The 20,084-nt window shown below is 37.9% G+C and overlaps 1 protein-coding gene across 1 annotated transcript in view; it reads left to right on the top strand.

Moving 5' to 3' along the window:
• Positions 1–20,084, top strand: part of LOC117343522 (cubilin-like) — a 149,347-nt gene that overhangs the window by 72,585 nt on the left and 56,678 nt on the right. The window contains exons 26-40 of the mRNA XM_033905904.1: positions 1,760–1,920; positions 2,856–3,037; positions 3,465–3,618; positions 4,926–5,107; positions 5,665–5,824; positions 9,493–9,674; positions 10,245–10,413; positions 10,872–11,053; positions 11,466–11,628; positions 12,542–12,655; positions 13,610–13,849; positions 14,537–14,669; positions 16,014–16,219; positions 17,583–17,767; positions 19,120–19,327. Coding sequence (XP_033761795.1) covers positions 1,760–1,920; positions 2,856–3,037; positions 3,465–3,618; positions 4,926–5,107; positions 5,665–5,824; positions 9,493–9,674; positions 10,245–10,413; positions 10,872–11,053; positions 11,466–11,628; positions 12,542–12,655; positions 13,610–13,849; positions 14,537–14,669; positions 16,014–16,219; positions 17,583–17,767; positions 19,120–19,327 — 2,621 coding nt within the window. The remainder of the gene's footprint in view (positions 1–1,759; positions 1,921–2,855; positions 3,038–3,464; positions 3,619–4,925; positions 5,108–5,664; positions 5,825–9,492; positions 9,675–10,244; positions 10,414–10,871; positions 11,054–11,465; positions 11,629–12,541; positions 12,656–13,609; positions 13,850–14,536; positions 14,670–16,013; positions 16,220–17,582; positions 17,768–19,119; positions 19,328–20,084) is intronic.

Genomic DNA, 20,084 nt, shown 5'->3' with positions numbered 1-20,084 from the left:
GATTTTGCATAAATGGTGACTTTAACCCCCAAGGGGCCAAAGGGGCGGGGCCCCATATGGGAAGCAGTTGGGATCCCCACGCTATAACCATAAATAGCATTGTTTGAGGTTAACAAACAAAAGGAATTGAACATGAACATTATTTTGACATTTGGTCAAATCCAACCAGGTGAGCGATACAGGCCCCATGGGCCTCTTGTTATTGTTATGAGGTATGAGGCGAGCTTTGTACAGATGGTGAACTCGCCCCCTAATTCTAGTGTGAGGTATAGTGATATACAATGTGAAGTGAGCTTTGTACAGATGGTGAACTCGCCCCCTAATTCTAGTGTGAGGTATAGTGATATAAATGTGAAGTGAGCTTTGTACAGATGGTGAACTCGCCCCCTAATTCTAGTGTGAGGTATAGTGTATATACAATGTGAAGTGAGCTTTGTACAGATGGTGAACTCGCCCCCTAATTCTAGTGTGAGGTATAGTGATATACAATATGAGGTGAGCTTTGTACAGATGGTGAACTCGCCCCCTAATTCTAGTGTGAGGTATAGTGTATATACAATATGAGGTGAGCTTTGTACAGATGGTGAACTCGCCCCCTAATTCTAGTGTGAGGTATAGTGATATACAATGTGAAGTGAGCTTTGTACCGATGGTGAACTCGCCCCCTAATTCTAGTGTGAGGTATAGTGTATATACAATATGAGGTGAGCTTTGTACAGATGGTGAACTCGCCCCCTAATTCTAGTGTGAGGTATAGTGATATACAATGTGAGGCGAGCTTTGTACCGATGGTGAACTCGCCCCCTAATTCTAGTGTGAGGTATAGTGATATACAATGTGAAGTGAGCTTTGTACCGATGGTGAACTCGCCCCCTAATTCTAGTGTGAGGTATAGTATATATACAATATGAGGTGAGCTTTGTACCGATGGTGAACTCGCCCCCTAATTCTAGTGTGAGGTGTAGTGATATACAATGTGAGGCGAGCTTTGTACCGATGGTGAACTCGCCCCCTAATTCTAGTGTGAGGTATAGTGATATACAATGTGAGGCGAGCTTTGTACCGATGGTGAACTCGCCCCCTAATTCTAGTGTGAGGTATAGTGTATATACAATATGAGGTGAGCTTTGTACAGATGGTGAACTCGCCCCCTAATTCTAGTGTGAGGTATAGTGATATACAATGTGAAGTGAGCTTTGTACAGATGGTGAACTCGCCCCCTAATTCTAGTGTGAGGTATAGTGTATATACAATGTGAGGTGAGTTTTGTACAGATGGTGAACTCGCCCCCTAATTCTAGTGTGAGGTGTAGTGATATACAATGTGAAGTGAGCTTTGTACTGATGGTGAACTCGCCCCCTAATTCTAGTGTGAGGAATTGTTAGATACAATGTGAGGCAAGCTTTGTACAGATGACGGTACACTGATTATGGGATTTACGGGATGCATTTAATTTGTTTTTTTTTTAATAAAAAAGATAAAAAACTATGCTGAATTAATTTTCAGAAGGTGGTAATGTAAGTGAAATATGTAATTAACTAAATATTTCCAAATGATCATTATTACTCTATGTCTCATGAGATGCGCAGCCTGTAAACTCATTTAGATATATTGGAGACAGTTTATGATGAGAAATATCTTGCTCATCAAATCCAATACACTATATTTACATCATAAACATACATTTTAACAGTGACTTTGAAGAAGCCCTGTAACATGTAATGGGATATTGAATTTTTTTTTTTTTTTTTTTTGGCAGAAATGGTGGTTTTGAAAACTCCCCCCTAGTTAACAGATACTGTGGAAATACAATCGACACCATCATACAGTCACACAGCAATCGGATGTTTATCAAATTCCAAACGGACAGTTCATTCTCTGCCAGGGGCTTCCGTATCCTGTATGAAGCAACAGCTACAGGTCAGAATTTATATATTACAGGGTGCAGTTTTAGAAAGAAACAAATGAGTAAACTCAAGATTTTATAAGTATTCCTTAATTCAAATACACATGTCTTTTTTCCAGTGAAATATCAGCAATTATCATTTTGATAACAACTGTTATCATTAGTGCTTCAATCATCACTAATGAATGGTATGGAATTCATTGACCAATCAGAATTGTGCTTTCTATTCACTGCATTGCAGTTTGCTAGTTGTTTGATCAGATTCAAATGAAACAAAAGTTAAATGATTTTGAAAAAATTCTCCAAATTTGTTTTTCTTCCAATCTCCCCTTTTAATTGATAAGAAGACCATACATTTATTTAAGGTGAACCTTGATATTTGACCTTTTTCAACAGTTTGGTTGTGTATATCCTTGACCTTTGACCTTTAAATTACTAATAAAATGCTAGAGTTTAGTTGTGTATAACATTGATCTTTGACCTTTTAACTGTTTGGTAGTGTATAACGTTGATCTTTGCCTTTTTAACTGTTTGGTAGTTTATAATGTTGATCTTTGACCTTTTAACTGTTTGGTAGTGTATAATGTTGATCTTTGATCTTTTAACTGTTTGTTAGTATATAACGTTGATCTTTGACCTTTTAACTGTTTGGTAGTTTATAATGTTGATCTTTGACCTTTTAACTGTTTGGTAGTGTATAATGTTGATCTTTGACCTTTTAACTGTTTGCTAGTGTATAACGTTGATCTTTGACCTTTTAACTGTTTGGTAGTGTATAACCTTGACCTTTGACCTTTTAACTGTTTGCTAGTGTATAACGTTGATCTTTGACCTTTTAACTGTTTGGTAATGTATAACCTTGACCTTTGACTAATAAATTACTTGTAAGACCCTACATTGTGTGACTTTGACAAATTAGATTTATGTGACCTTGACCTTTCTTTGGCAGGCTGTGGAGGAGACTTTACCACGCCCACAGGCAGTTTTATCTCGCCTAATTACCCGAATACTTACCCCCACAATGCTGAGTGTTTTTGGACCATCACTGCGTCCCGAGGGAGTCAGATCGTCCTAAACATCACAGATATTGATATGGAGGGGGGCAGCTCTTGTTATTTCGACTACATCTTGGTGAGATTTTCAGAAAAGCTGTTTTTCTTCCCTTTTAAGTGTAAAGTAAAAACAAAGCATGTTTCTACCATTGTGTATACAAATATTGTCCTTTTTCTTATTTATATGATCAGCAAATAAACATGTGATCACAACTTAGCCCACGTCTTCCGTTTTATCATCAGTATTTTTCAAACTTTAGACTAGGGGAGTGGGCTTATTTGAGGACCAATGTTACAGTAGCAGTTACTGTTTGGTACCAATATTGTGATACAGTGAAGAATTTTTTTTTTATTTGTGTGGGTGTGATGTTCAGGGAGCCTAGAAATACCTGCCTAGAGGATAGGAAGTAGCTTTTTACAAATGATTGTGATTCATTTCTTAACTAAACGGTGAGAAATGGCAGGATCTAATCAAATTGCTTGTAACAAAACGTTTCGGTTGATAGATAAGAGATGGTAGCTCCTCCGGAAGGCAGCTGGGTAAATTCTGTGGAACATCCACGCCTGATGCTGTCCATTCAAGTTCTAACTCGCTCTGGATTAAATACAGGACCGATTACTCAGTTGCAGGGCGGGGCTTCCACATCTCATACCGCAGTGGTGAGTATTATAAAAGTGTTCGGTGACAGCGCGGGGCTCCACATCTCATACCGCAGTGGTGAGTATTTTAAAAGTGTTCGGTGACAGCGCGGGGCTCCACATCTCATACCGCAGTGGTGAGTATTATAAAAGTACTTGGTGACAGCGCGGGGCTCCACATCTCATACCGCAGTGGTGAGTATTATAAAAGTGTTCGGTGACAGCGCGGGGCTCCACATCTCATACCGCAGTGGTGAGTATTATAAAAGTACTTGGTGACAGCGCCGGGCTCCACATCTCATACCGCAGTGGTGAGTATTATAAAGGGAATCAGTGACAGGGCGGGGCTCCACATCTCATACCGCAGTGGTGAGTATAATAAAAGTACTTGGTGACAGCGCGGGGCTCCACATCTCATACTGCAGTGGTGAGTATTATAAAGGGGATCAGTGACAGGGCGGGTCTTCACATCTCATACCGCAGTGGTGAGTATTATAAAGGGGATCAGTGACAGGGCGGGTCTTCACATCTCATACCGCAGTGGTGAGTATAATAAAGGGGATCAGTGACAGGGCGGGTCTTCACATCTCATACCGCAGTGGTGAGTATTATAAAGGGGATTAGTGACAGGGCGGGGCTCCACATCTCATACCGCAGTGGTGAGTATTATAAAAGTGTTCGGTGACAGCGCGGGGCTCCACATCTCATACCGCAGTGGTGAGTATTATAAAGGGGATCAGTGACAGGGCGGGTCTTCACATCTCATACCGCAGTGGTGAGTATAATAAAGGGGATCAGTGACAGGGCGGGTCTTCACATCTCATACCGCAGTGGTGAGTATTATAAAAGTGTTCGGTGACAGCGCGGGGCGTCCACATCTCATACCGCAGTGGTGAGTATTATAAATGTGATCAGTGACAGGACGGGGCTCCACATCTCATACCGCAGTGGTGAGTATTATAAAAGTGTTCGGTGACAGCGCGGGGCTCCACATCTCATACCGCAGTGGTGAGTATAATAAAGGGGATCAGTGATAGGACGGGGCTCCACATCTAATACCGCAGTGGTGAGTATTATAAAAGTGTTCGGTGACAGGGCGGGTCTTCACATCTCATACCGCAGTGGTGAGTATTATAAAAGTGTTCGGTGACAGCGCGGGGCTCCACATCTCATACCGCAGTGGTGAGTATTATAAAAGTGTTCGGTGACAGGGCGGGGCTCCACTTCTCATACCGCAGTGTTGAGTACCTGTGATATAATGGTATGTCCCCGCTTAATTAAGCTGTATTTTTGTGGTTCAGTAGCTTACAGTAGATCTTGTATTTCAGTGTGTAATGTTCGACTGACCGATTTTACTGGCGTGATCGAGAGCCCTAACTTTCCCCAGCCGTACCCACACAACCGTAACTGTACATGGATTATAGAGACATCTATGGGCAACACGATCACTGCTGCCTTCTCTCACTTTGACGTGGAAACGCACCACTCCTGTTCGTGGGACTATCTACAGGTATGGCCTTCAATTTTTCATCAGAAATCATCTATTGTCAAATTTCAGCAGTTCATCTTGCTAATTCTAAATTCATTAAAAATGCCAACTAATGCAATTCCACTGCTGCTTGTTATAAGCCCACCTCTTTCTTTCATTCAGAGATTATATGTTGGTCCACTTGGCTCATTACAAGATAACTACAGTACATATATATATATATAGAAAATGTTTAAGTTGACGACATGCAAGTAAAATATCAATTATCAGTTTTATATATATATATATATACTGTACTGTACTGTACTGTACTGTCGTTATTACTACTTGACATATATATACATATATGTAGTTTATATAATTATATAATCATGTTACACTAAAAATCTCTACAGAGATTCAGTTCATACCTGCCAAACACATTTCTGTACCTGGGCCTTTTCCTTTCATCTGAAATTGTTTTAATTGTTGTCTTTGATATATGGCCAAACAACTTTATAATGCAAGGATTTGGCTAGATACATGTAAACGGCGGTATAGAGAAGGTTTCATATATGATTCTTACATTTTTACCTCAGATTCGGGACGGAGAGCTAGCGTCATCCACGTCCCTGGGAAAGTTCTGTGGTACAAACCTTCCCGCTCCGGTCAACAGCACTTCAAATAAGATGCGTGTTCATTTCATGTCAGATTTCAGTGTGGCCAGCAATGGATTTCGTCTCGAGTACATTTTTAATGGTAGGTCCTTCATCAACTAGAGCCAAGTTCATAGGTTTCTGATCAAGGATAAAACTATATTATTAAGAGGTTTACACGTTGTACCTGGTCGGTATATTGCCAGCTGTTTTATTAGGTCATCTGACCCGAAGGGTCAGGATGACCTATAGCCATCATGCTTCGTCCGTCGTCGTCCGCCGTGCGCCGTGCGCCGTCCGCCGTCCGTAAACTTTTCACATTTCAATCTTCTTCTCAAGTTCCACCAGTGGGATTAAGCTGAAACTTGCCTGAAATGATCCTGAGATGGTCCTGACCAAGTGTTGTTATTTTTCGGGTCAGTCCGAAATCCAAGATGGCCGCCATAGCCGCCATTTTGAAAACACATTTTAAACTTCTTCTCAAGTTCCACCATTGCTGTTGGGCTGAAACTTGCCTGAAATGATCCTGAGATGGTCCTGACCAAGTGTTGTTATTTTTCGGGTCAGTCCGAAATCCAAGATGGCCGCCATAGCCGCCATTTTGAAAACACATTTTAAACTTCTTCTCAAGTTCCACCATTGCTGTTGGGCTGAAACTTGCCAGAAATGATCCTGAGATGATCCCGACCAAGTGTTGTTATTTTTCGGGTCAGTCTAAAATCCAAGATGGCCGCCATAGCCGCCATCTTGAAAAACACATTTTAAACTTCTTCTCAAGTTCCACCAGTGCTTTTGAGCTGAAACTTGCCTGAAATGATCCTGAGATGATCCCGACCAAGTGTTGTTATTTTTCGGGTCGGTCCGAAATCCAAGATGGCCGCCATAGCCGCCATCTTGAAAATCACATTTTAAACTTCTTCTCAGGTTCCACCAGTGCTATTGAGCTGAAACTTGCCAGAAATGATCCTGAGATGATCCCGACCAAGTGTTGTTATTTTTCGGGTCAGTCTAAAATCCAAGATGGCCGCCATAGCCGCCATCTTGAAAAACACATTTTAAACTTCTTCTCAAGTTCCACCAGTGCTTTTGAGCTGAAACTTGCCTGAAATGATCCTGAGATGATCCCGACCAAGTGTTGTTATTTTTCGGGTCGGTCCGAAATCCAAGATGGCCGCCATAGCCGCCATCTTGAAAATCACATTTTAAACTTCTTCTCAGGTTCCACCAGTGCTATTGAGCTGAAACTTGCCTGAAATGATCCTGATATGATCATGACCAAGTGTTGTTATTTTTCGGGTCGGTCCGAAATCCAAGATGGCCGCCATAGCCGCCATCTTGAAAAACACATTTAAAACTTCTTCCCAAGTTCCAGCAGTACTATTTAGCTGAAACTTGCCTGAAATGATCCTGATATGATCCAGACCAAGTGTTGTTATTTTTCGGGTCGGTCCGAAATCCAAGATGGCCCCCATAGCCGCCATTTTGAAAACACATTTTAAACTTTTTGTCAAGTTCCACCTGTGCTTTTGGGCTGAAACTTGTCTGAAATGTTCCTGAGATGATCACGACCAAGTGTTGTTATTTTTTAGATTGGTCTGAAATGCAAGATGGCCGCCATATCCGCCATCTTAAAAAACACATTTTAAACTTCTTCTCCAGTTCCACTGGTGCCATTGAGCTTGAAATTGGTGAGGATGTTAAGGAAGGAGTGCCAACAAAGTGTTGCTATTTTTTCGGCATTGTAAAAACTTTGGCATGGCAGCAATGGCAGCCATTTTGTAACATGATTGCGCAATCATGGTTTTCCTGAACAACACCTATTTCAAACTTCTTCTCAAATTCCACTGGTGGGATTCAGCTCTAACTTACCAGAAATGATCCTTAGATGGTCCAGACCAAGTGTTATTATTTATTGGGTCGGTCAGATATCCAAGATGGCCACCATGGCCAACAGTGCCACTATATACTTGCTACAGAGAATGCATACTACAATAATATAAAGGTTTTAATTTAGAGTCAGATGACCGTTAAGGCCCCTGGGCCTCTTGTTAATTATAACCTGCGTCTATGATCCATGGTCCATCGTCCATCGTCCTTCATCCATTGTCCGTCCTTCAACAATTCTTGTAATATCTACTTCTTCAGAAGTCACAAGGGATGCATCTTTCCCTTATTTTATATTTAAGTTGTGGTTGTGTTATTTTGATTTTGGGACTAACCAGAAAAACAAAATGACTTACAGGCGGCCATCTTGGATTTCGAAAATAAAAAAATTGTTACCACAGCCTGGGGATTAATGCTAGCTGCACTCCATTCTGTAGCTCATTAGTGTATGCATGTAAAATATACATTGTTGTAAATTGTTGCATCTTCAATATTTTAATGACGTCACATTGTTTACAGGCTTCGCATTGTGTCAAGCGCCACCGGCTGACGCACGCTCTATATTTTGTGTTTTTAATTTTTGTGCTAGCATTATTTTTTCATAGAATAGATTATTGAAAAATAACATAAAATAATGCCAGCCATGAAACAGATTTTATGAAAACCTGTAGATTTTGCACCAAATGTCCGCTTCATCCAGTTTCATTTTCATTAGTTACTGTTGTCATGGGGTGTTCAACAACACAGACGAGTTCCAAAATTGCAAACCAGTATTAACTTTCGTAATGTAAAACGGTGCAATCTTTTATGCCGGGGCATAAGAGATAACATTAGTAAATTCCATGGAAACAATAGTCAATGAAATTAAGGGTGATGTGAGAAATGATAGCAAAACATTCTTGGTAAAATGACTGATCATTAATTTATCTGAATAACACTAGCATATTCTGTTTTGTTGCCGTACCACTCTATCTAATGCTGTAAATATCATCTCCTTGTAACAAGTCAGCGTATAATATTCTTTTGGCCCCGGATATGACGTGACAGGTGGCGTTACTGGAGCGGTAAATGCAAAATGCAGATATGCAGTTAAAACGAAAGAAAGTTAAGATTGAATGCAAGTAGAATAAGTGGATGTATCTTTTCAAATGACACATTAATAAAATTATATTCCTGATTCAAATGCAGTCTTACTATTACCAAAAATGATTCAAACTGATATAATTTTGTTATCCGTGCTGAAACGCATTAGTTCGTTAATTTGTTTCACCAACAGTTTTACATTATAACCACCAGCATTAAAACTATGCCGTTTATCTTTGTTTAAAGATATTTCTTGTTAGTATTAATACTGAATTCAGTATTTTGGAAAAATATGTTCTCCCATATATATTATTGTTTATTTTTTTGCAAAAACAGATATTTATGTATTTTGAGATTCCGACACTTTTATCCATGGGTACCAAATGTTCTATAACGCTCTATATTTACATTTCCCCATTGACACAATGCTAAGAAGCAGTTACCACCATACGCCTATAACACCCAGTGCCTCAGGCTTTAACACCCAGTTGGTCATGTGACCAGGCGGGAATTTTTTGTGTTGGTTTAGTTTTTTCCAAAGTTGACGAAAATGGTGAGACAATGTAAATATAAGTATTGAACAGTGGTTTTAATGTTGTTATAGTCGATATGGCAGCAAGACGTATGATGGACAAATGTAGCATGAACGGGTTCCCATGTCATTTGCTCACCATACATCTTGCTGCCATATCGGCTATAACAACATTAAAACCACTGTTCATTGCTTAAATAACACCTGCATCAATTATCCAATTGTTCTGACACCTCTTACACTAACAATTAATATAAATGGTCTGTTAACAGGATGTGGAGGGTATCTGATGTCCCCATCAGGTAACTTCACGAGTCCGAACTACCCCGGAAACTACCCGAACCATCGTGTCTGTGAATGGCTGATCAACATAGCCACTGGTATGAGGATAGAGCTGACTTTGAATGACTTTGACTTCGAGACACATTCCACCTGCGCATACGATGGACTTGAGGTAATGTTTATTATTCCAAATCAAAAATGTTTGAAAAAAATAAGTAAAACTCACCTGTGTGGAATGATTTCCAGTCCCAATTTTTATCTGATTTGTCCTGGGGCCAGGGGGCGGGGCCCCAATAATGGATAATTCAGCAAATGCTTTAAAATCCTTCATTTACCGAAATGTCAGGATTTGGTCCATATATGGTCTGAAGCAACCTGGGGTGAAGGGAAACCAATTTCAAATAAAAGATGGGTCTGCTGAAGTTTTTTACTTTTCAGAAAACACACATGATTTTAATTTCCCCATAATTTTATGACTGTTTGGAAAAATGAACTTGCTGACCGTCATGGTGGCTTTGGACACTTTTAGATTATCATCGCTAAATTTCTTGGACTTTCATCATAAAACTTCCTCAAATTGCATGTGAAGGTTAAAATTCCTTTTTGGCTCTTGTTATGCAGGTTTAATATTTAGACTATAATCAGAAAAACTACATGGACAACATTAGCCAATTTAGATTTTAACAGTTAAGGCTTGTTGTAGCTGTTTCTTTTAATAGATAGCTTGTGTATGTTGTATCAGATATACGGTGGAATGGACAGTGCCTCCCCCCTCCTGATGACACTGTGTCATACCCAGACACAACCCCAGGTTTATACAGCCACCGGAAATCAGATGTTCATTCGTTTCCGGAGTGATATCTCCGTCCCTGGCAGAGGATTCCATGCCTCATATAGATCCTTGCTTGGAGGTAACAACTGAAGAACCTAAGAATGAAAAGGAAACAAATTTGTCAGCATTATAGCGGATTAATTCCTTTAGGGATTTTTTTAATCAAAGTTTGAGTTTCAGGGTTGTTGGGTCAAAGGTCAAAGTCAAGGTCACCATTGCTATTTTATCCCCGCGCGTGGCCCAACGAAGTTGGCGGGGAATATACAAATGGGTTCCGTCCATCCGAATTTGATTCCACATGATACCTTTTGAAGGAATGATCAGATTTTGATGAAATATTTGGTAGACTTATTACCTAAACCCTGCCCTCAATATAGATTATCGGCATATTGACATGAAAACTGTGCAGTATTCCATTCAAATATTTTATGCGACATTGACCAAACTGATTACAATAATTAGTAATATAATTATTTTAAGTGACATTCAATGAATTTTTTTGTCAATTTTCAAACTTCTAACACTTCTGCTGTTAAGGTTGCGGAGGAAACTTTTCCACGCCAGCAGGGACACTCACCTCGGCCAACTTTCCGAACAACTACCCCCACAATACTGAGTGTGTCTGGTTGATTACTGTGGCACCAAGCACAAACATCCTAATCACCTTTAATGAATTTGAATTGGAAGGAAGCAGCACCTGCCCTTTCGACTATGTTAAGGTATAGAAGACTTTTAATACGCTCATCAAAACTTGACAGATTTGGTTCAACGTTATTTGACATCTAATCCATCATTCAATTCTTATCATCTGTTCGATTGTCCATAAAATACACATTCTGTATATCTCTCCTGGTACATTCAATTCCTTCTATGTGTCTTATATATTCTACATGCCATGAAGGGGAATTAATTTGAATGGAACCAATATACGTTCTGTTGAACCTGGAGTACCACTAGCATTGTATTACAGACAAGCAGAGTGAGGAAAAATGCTAGAAAGACGAGAGATTTTGTCAAAATGATACAGAGAAGATAGTTATACCTGTTCAATAAGTGTATATATAGAAACTGTCACTAGAACGAAAAGTCTGAATATTTACAAAAATTGATTAAATTTTGCGTAATTATTAGATATTTGATGGTCCATCGATAAACAACACAATGTTGATGTCACATTGTGGTTCTTCCCTGCCTTCACCTCCATCATATCGCAGTAGTGGCAACCAGATGCTTGTGCGTATGAGGACAGATTCATCTGTGTCACGTAAAGGCTTCAATGCAACCTATGTTACAGGTAAGAACTAAACACTGTGGGGACTCTGATGTACTTCAAACTATTTGAATATCTAAATATCATTAGCCCTTACTTTTTATTGTTTTTGTTTTCATGTAACATATACAACACCTAGGTCATTATAACCACTTTTCCTTTGTTTAAATCATCAAATATCTACACAAACTCTTCATGAGGGAAAAGTTATATAATGGTGTTGGGGAAGTCTTAGATTAAAGGGCAGACTTACATCTAAGCCATTACTCTTTTAGTTTATAGACAATACTATCAACAAAAATACATGTTGGCAAAAGTGTGACAAAATTATAATGCTTAGCAGTAAATATTACATTCATAAATTTTCAAATGTTTTTGTCATATTTGGCAAAGCAGTATAATATCATGATTACAAGGTGCTACTCTTCCAATGGTATTACTATCAGTGACAATATGTTAGTTTCTCATAAAGTACAATTACTTAATATGTAATAGCAAGTAAATTTGTTAGAATTTGAAAGTTAAATCATGACATGCCAAGGGATTTAGAATACTAATTAAGGTCTAATTTATGAAAAACCTAAAGTTTTAGTGGATTTTGAGAAATGGCAGTAGCTCCTTTGATAATTCTCTGATCAACTTTAATTTTGTTTGAACCTTATATAGTTAAGAAATCAGTGTACTAACTGAAATTTCAATATGTTTTGGCTGATTCAATTGGATGTTTTTAGCTTAATTTTTTTAATGTTATAGAAATTATTCCTTTTAGAAAGTGTAAATAACCAAGAATGAGGAGACAAATATTAGATTTGAAAATGCATTTTGAAAAATTACAGCAACAAACAATTCATGTTTGAGTCTTCAATGCGTTTGTCAGTCGATAATTAAAGTCAGTAGAAAGTGTGTAGAATTAACACCTTCAATGTGATTGTACCAGGTTGTGGAGGAACGCTTTCAGCTGAACAAAATGGAGAAATCATATCTCCGAACTACCCTGATAATTATGGTCCACAGAATAACTGCTCCTGGCTAATCCGAGCTGATCATTCAGGTAAACCAGAAATGTCTTCCGTGTCACTAAAATGTTTTATCAGAAATGTATTCAGTGTCACTAAAATGTTTTATCAGAAATGTATTCACTGTCATTTAAATGTTTTATCAGAAATGTATTCACTGTCTCTAAAACGTTTTATCAGAAATGTATTCAGTGGCACTAAGATGTTTTATAAGAAATGTATTCACTGTCATTTAAATGTTTTATCAGAAATGTATTCACTGTCACTAAAAAGTTTTATCAGAAATGTATTCAGTGTCACTAAGATGTTTTATAAGAAATGTATTCACTGTCATTTAAATGTTTTATCAGAAATGTATTCAGTGTCACTAAGATGTTTTATAAGAAATGTATTCACGGTCATTTAAATGTTTTATTAGAAATGTCTTCACTATCACTAAAACGTTTTATCAGTTTACCAGTTTGACTATGCTGAAAATCAGTGCCAATTTTAATGAACTGCTGTTATTTGTCTAATGTTCCACCAGTGGAACTACATAAATAGTCCACAATGTTTCATAGACCGTTGAGGCGTATTGGCCTCTTGTAAAAACAAAAAATTTTCCTCATTTCCTTTGAAGTCTGAAGATTGTATTAGCAGATCAATGAAGTTGCAGGATTAAATTATTTATTCGCAAATGTACCCACGTCCACAATTAAGGCTCTGTCCACAATTATGCATCCCTTCCTGAAATTTGAACAAATCTTCAACTTGAAAATAGTTACCAAAATGCAGTTTGCAAATAAGCCCTCCTTTAAACCTCAGGACTGAAATTTTTCACTAGGAGAGGGGTTTTATTTGAGTAAAGATACTGTAAGTAATATTTTTTTCTAAAAAAAAAAAATGAAATAAAAAAAAAAAAAAAAATGCATGCACTATAGGGAAAAATAGCACTCGTGTCTTAATTCAGTATTCGTAAGGTTGTCATTGGTTTTATGTATTCATTTCAGTTGATCGCGTCACTCTAACATTTACACACATGGATACCGAGTTCTATGCGTCCTGTATACACGACTATGTGTCTGTCTACAACGGTGATGACGATGATGCCCCACTAATAGGAACTTACTGCGGCAGCACGGTTCCTGCCCCAATTACCTCCCTTGGCTCTGCTTTGTTTGTCAGGTTCGTCTCGGATCCCTCGGTACAAAGAACAGGATTTAGAGCGGTGTACACTAAATCCTCGTCTTGTAAGTATAGACAAAGTCTCGATTGACCTATTCTAACTGCCTTTTGTCAATCATCAGCCGCCGTGCGTCCATAAACAATTTACATTTTTGGCTTATTCTCAGAAACCTGAACCAATATCAATGAAATTTTGCTGAAACCTTTCATGGCAAGAGGTCAACCAAAATGGTTAATTGTGTCATGTTTGCCCTTGGGAAGGGGGTAAACTTTACCATAATTTGTATAGGGAATTTTTTGTGTATGTTCAATTGCCATTGGAGATAATGCAATCAATATAGGATGGCAGTTTGATAGTTTGCAGCACATGTTGGCCCTTATACTTACCTCCCGGGCTGGGCAGGGTGTCAAAAAGGGTCAAATTGACTGAAATGTTTCAGAGCTCAGGTGACTGTTAAGACCTTTGGGCCTCTTGTTTTTTTTGTTTTTTTTTGATTTATATAAAGTTATCAATGTTTATATGTTATTTACCAAATTGATCAACCGATCCAGAAAATTTTCTTTTCAGATTTTCTCTCATTTGAGAATAGATGTTTGGACTGTACATTCCTACATAAACACTGTATGTTGAAAATGTTAACTCTTAATTCTTTCCTGTATACAAATTTTTGAACCATACAAATATCAACTGACATGTAATTCTTAGTTGTAAGAAAAAGGAACCTAAACTTATTCTCACACAATTTGATCAGCGTGTGGAGGAGAGTTCACTGCAGAGAGAGGGTCATTCATGAGTCCCGGGTACCCAACCGCGTACCCTCCAAGTACGGAGTGTGTTTGGACATTCATCGTGTCTCCCGGCAATCGCCTCATGGTCTCCTTCAGGTTTGTAACCTATGTTATTTTTGTTTATTAGGATTGTCATATTTAATGTCACTCATTTGACATAGTCTTGGAACAAGTCATAGGTGGCACTTTTCTATTGCAGGGCTCTAAGTGGATATTTTTACCAGGTGGTCTATTTGGCTACCAAGTCATCAAATCTAGGCGCCAATTGGAAAAGTCAGCCCCCAGCTGGCCGAGTTGTCTTTTAATTCTTTAGTTCAGTAAAACATCTCTCTGTAACTTTTTCAATTGTAGCATTGACTACAACCTTTGACAGATTAACCAAATCGCAAGTTTACACAATTTTTTAGTGGCCATGCAGGCACCTTATAGGTCAATAACTAGTCACCAATAGTGTTTAAGGTACCATGGCAACTGAAATAGGCGCCACTTTGAGCCCTGTTGTGGCCATGTCGATATTTGTGTTAAACTTTGAAGGGAAACATTAAAATCAGATGCTCAGGAATTTTACGGTGGACACATTGATTCCAGATTAACCCTTGAAAAAAAGTGATTTAGTGGTTGCACTTTGCGAAAATATCTAACGATGTTTATGTTGTTGCATTTACCAGTCACATGACCTCATTAAATGTATGAGTGACCTAAAAAGGTCATCGTAATACGGAAGGCAATGTGTATAATGATTTTAATGTGTATGGAGCACATTCAACATTGTAAACAGGGAAATAAAGACAAGGAAAGACTAGTGATGCATTTAAGGTGCTTATAGAACAACATTTACAGTGATGTGATGTAATCAACTGATTTAAGGTCAAGGTCACTAGGTCAATGTCATGGTCAAATTTTGTATCTTTTCAAGATGACTATTGGTTTATTATTATGAAGCAAAGTTGGTCAGAATTAAGCATGAAGTCAACTGACTAAAGGTCAAGGTCACAGGTCCACCAGTTCAAGGTCAAGGTCAGGTTTAGCATTTTTAACGACAAAGTGGATTTCTGGCTCTTGATGGGGAAGGTTTTTAAGTTGAAATAAAAATTAAAACAAACAAATTAAGATTGCACAGGCCACTGTTATTCTCATTGCTCTCAACCCAGCAAATATGGAGATAGAATCATTTCTTGTGATAGTTTTTGAAGTCCAAATGTCAAATGTCAACCTCAGTCCAAATGTCAAATGTCAACCTCAGCTATATGAGCAGATGTCTTCTTGACAATTATTGGGGATACATAGCTACATGACAGGGCCCATACTGGCCTGTCAATGTTCTATTTTCATTTATCATGGTGTTTTTTGGGTATTTCTATTCTCTGAAATCGAAATAATGAACAAATAAAACTTGAGAACCCTGAGAGTACATGATCGTATATCATTAATATTTTACAGTGTGTTTTCCTTGGAGGATAATCCGTCGTGTAACTTCGACTACGTGGAGCTGCGGGAGACTGATGTAAATGGAGATCTCATTGGTCGATATTGTAGTACGAATCTCCCCAGTAATCTTACTTCGTATCAAGGACTGTGGATGAAGTTCCGTTCCGATGACATACCCGGACCCAATGCTATCGGATTTCTTGGACAGTATAGTCCAGGTAAAATGAATACCATCTTGGAAAGATTTTAGTATTCCATATATTTATAGAGGATAATTATCTAACAGTGTCTTCAGTAATACAAAATATACTTTACGATTTGGGCTGCGCACTCGTGAAAAATATCAAAATATTTATAGCGGCACGAGTGAAATATATTTGGTATTACTGAAGATACTGTTAGATATTCTGTTTATTACATTTTTATAGCAAAATATACTGGGTCAGCTTTTAGTTTTCCCATTGTCATTTGTAAGTAGTGTTTTGATTGGTCATGAGAAAAAGTGATATTTTTAACCAGTGAAAAATATCACTTTTATAGAATGAATATTTTTTGATATTTCACTGGTAAAAATGAAATAAAAAGATTTAGCCAATTAAAAGATTTTCTCTCTATGTATTGTTTATGTTCCTCTTGATTTACGCTGGCTTTAGTTTCGGTTTAACAGATTTCATATTATAATATCTTGGCACGTTACAGAATTACTCTTGACTGTTCCGAGGGGCTGAATTTACTCACACTTTCACACAACAGCTGATTTGTTCGGTTACTGTGTCCATATCACAATGCAATACCTGTCTAGTGTGATGAAGATATACTAAATTTTGGGTACATAAATTTCAGTACATATAACTGAATTTTAAAGTGATTTCGCGCACCCAATTTTTTCGTGGTACATCGTAGAAATGGCCTAAAGAAACAGAAATTATTTAAATCATAATTTGGCATGTCTCTCATGCTAAAATAGTTACTGCTATATTAGGTATTTCTATGCAGGCATACTTACATATCGTGTTTTATGTGGGAAAATAATTTGATGATAAATAGGCCTCACTTTGTCCTGGTTAATTAAGTTCAGAGGTCGCCTATTCAACATTAATGAATGCTAGAAGTTAATTACGATGACAAAGAGGCCGCCTCAATCTACACCAAAAAATCTGATGATGATGTAGACATTTACCCATCTATATGATGGAAGTGAACAACTGTTATTGGATAGCATCTTAATCTGGTGAATGGGATTAAATATTGTACTTGTGGAAGGGATGCTCTTACAAGCCAAAACACAAGGTGAAAAAGGAGCCTATGGTTATAAAAAAATGTACAAAAACTTGGATTGACGTTCCCCGAATGTGGTATCGGACTTTGTTCACTAAGTGATCAACACAATCATGCTATCAGAAACAACCTTTCTGCCTGACCAAGCCCTTTTAAAATTTATTTGCAACTTGAGACTGCTTTCAATACAGCTCTTTTTGCTTAAGTTTTTTTGCTTTTGATACAGGACCTTTGGCCTCTTGTCTTCTTTAGTGCTTCAACTTTTGTTTCTTTCGGTTATTTTATTTAAATTTTATTTTCCAGTGTATGGAGGTGAACTTACTGGAAGTTCGGGACGATTAGCTTCTCCACTGTACCCTCGCCAATACCCTCATAACGCTGACTACACCTGGACTATCACCGTGGATACCAACATGCGTATCCGTGTGGCCTTTACCGCGATGGACATGGAGTTCCGACAAACAGGCTGTGTCTTTGATTATCTGCTGGTATAACAACAATAACCATAACTTAATAGACATCTGTATACACAGGCAATATTCCTTCACGTGAAATTTTTTCACATGAAATTCGTGTGAAATTCACATGATTTTTTTTTTTCATGTGAATTTCATGTGAAATTTTTTTCATGTGAATTTCACATGATTTTTTTTTCACGTGAATCTCATGTGAAATTTTTTTCATGTGAAATTCACGTGATTTTTTTCACGTGAATTTCCCGTGAAGGAATATTGCCTGTGTACTGGAATTTATTTATGGATTACGATGAATCTTATTGCCTCATCTGTCTCCAAATTCAATATGCACAACTAGGGACCAACGGAAACCTACAATTATAAAAAATGTAGAATGATAAGTATTTTCTAACAAAGGGCGGTAGTAAGGATAATTTATGGATGGATACAGACCACGCTCAGAAAGACCAAGATGATCGAAGGGCGATTTGAGTAGCCCACCATCTAATGATGACACATCTATGTAATCTGGTTTTGTTTGTAACCTCACTTTTCATTGGTCGATAGATTGAAAGAATTAAGCATATTTTGATGACATCATACACTTATATGGACAACATTACATTTTCACAAAACTGCTTTCAAAATATTTTTCATGGCTACTTCAGAAACCGTTCTTTCAATAATATACTACAAAGTATGTAACAAAATGTCTTGATAGACAGCCATTTTGAATTTTGACAGGTTAAAGTTTGTTACTGCTATTTGTCAGAAAGTGCTTCATGGATCTTTCTCAAATTTTGTATGTTGGTTCATCTTGGTGTCCATTTATGAAGTTGGGAGACTGATTGAGAAACAAAATGGCCGACAGGTTTCCATCTTGGATTTTCACAGTTGAAGATTGTTATCACTATTCCATTATAAGTACTGCAATGATATTTCTTAAAATTGAAATGTAGGTTCCTCTTGGTCCCAAGCTACTTGTGCCCATTTGATTTTGAGTTTGAGACAAAAAAAAAACAAAAAAAAGGGCGGAGCTTCAAGTTGAAGATTGTTATTACTATTTATTGTTCAAAGAAAGTTCTTCTTAGACTCCTTTAAGGTTCCATTTGTAGGTTTCTGTCATTATCAAATAAAGAGGAAAGTATAGAAAATATCAGGCTTACTTATATCCAGTAAATCTCATTCAATGGTTGGCTTTAGGATCTCTTAAATTTTTCTTTTAAGTCATTACACACTTAATGCCCCATTGGACGACATTGTAGAGTTTGTGTAGATCCCTAATTTGTGTAAGGTTTGCATGTAATAGTTTACACTGTGTTTTAAATAATTTTTCATTGCAAGTGTTACTTAAACTTCAAAACTTATATATATATCCATTTAAGTTCCGGGACGGAGGTTTAGCCGACAGTCCAGAGCTCGGTCGATACTGTGGTTTGACGATTCCTGATCCAGTGTTGACCACTACTAACCAGCTCCGGGTGGAGTTTCACACAGACTTCTCTGCCTCAGGCCAGGGTTTCCTGTTCGACTGGCAGGCTACTAATGAAGTGCCGCCTACTGCACTGCCCCCTGGTGTCTCTACCACTCCAGGTATGTAGTCACAGTTAGCATATTCTGGAAAAAGGTACGTTATAGTAAAGAAGCAAAATGGTTGAAATGATTAAACAATAACCACAGATCAAGATTACGGTAAGCCATAGTTTTTGGCACAATAGATGTAGGTTGAATAAAAAGGTACGGTTGAAAAGGAGAGTTGTTATTGCCATTTTGAACATCAGGTACCTTTCATGTCCTCTGCCATTTTAGTCGTCAATGAGAAAAGTTTTGGAGGACTGAAGCTGATCCGGCCAATCACAGCTATCCCGATTGTATACCTTCCCTGTTGTATATATAGTTCTCGTTTTATCAGTGTAATGATGCTCGCTGGTCGCAATTGGTGTATCCTTAATATCTACTACTGTTTCTCAGTTTACAATTAGTTTGATTATTACTGTTGAATTGTCAGGAAGTTGCGAAAAAGAACTGAATAATTACTGCTTATGGTCGCGTAGTTATACAAGTCATGAGAGTGCAGGGGCGGGCATTTGATTGGTCTTCAAATCACTGCACTTCATCAGAGGCTGTGGATGCAAATATTGCTTGGTATCGCTTCGTCAAAGCTCGCCTGATGAGGGCATAAAATCATGAAGGCCTTTGTTATCATTTCACAATGGAACAACTGTGTGAGCGGTCCAAACATGTGTACCTGATAAACGAAAACGGCCCACACTCTCTCATGGGTACACATGTGCAATCGGGAAAAAAAATACAAAAAATAACTCGAGTCAATTACCACATGTTAGGCATT

Source organism: Pecten maximus, chromosome 2 (assembly GCF_902652985.1).
Source record: "Pecten maximus chromosome 2, xPecMax1.1, whole genome shotgun sequence".
Classification (NCBI taxonomy): Eukaryota; Metazoa; Mollusca; class Bivalvia; order Pectinida; family Pectinidae; genus Pecten; species Pecten maximus.
This window is presented reverse-complemented; position numbering and strand designations above follow the sequence as displayed.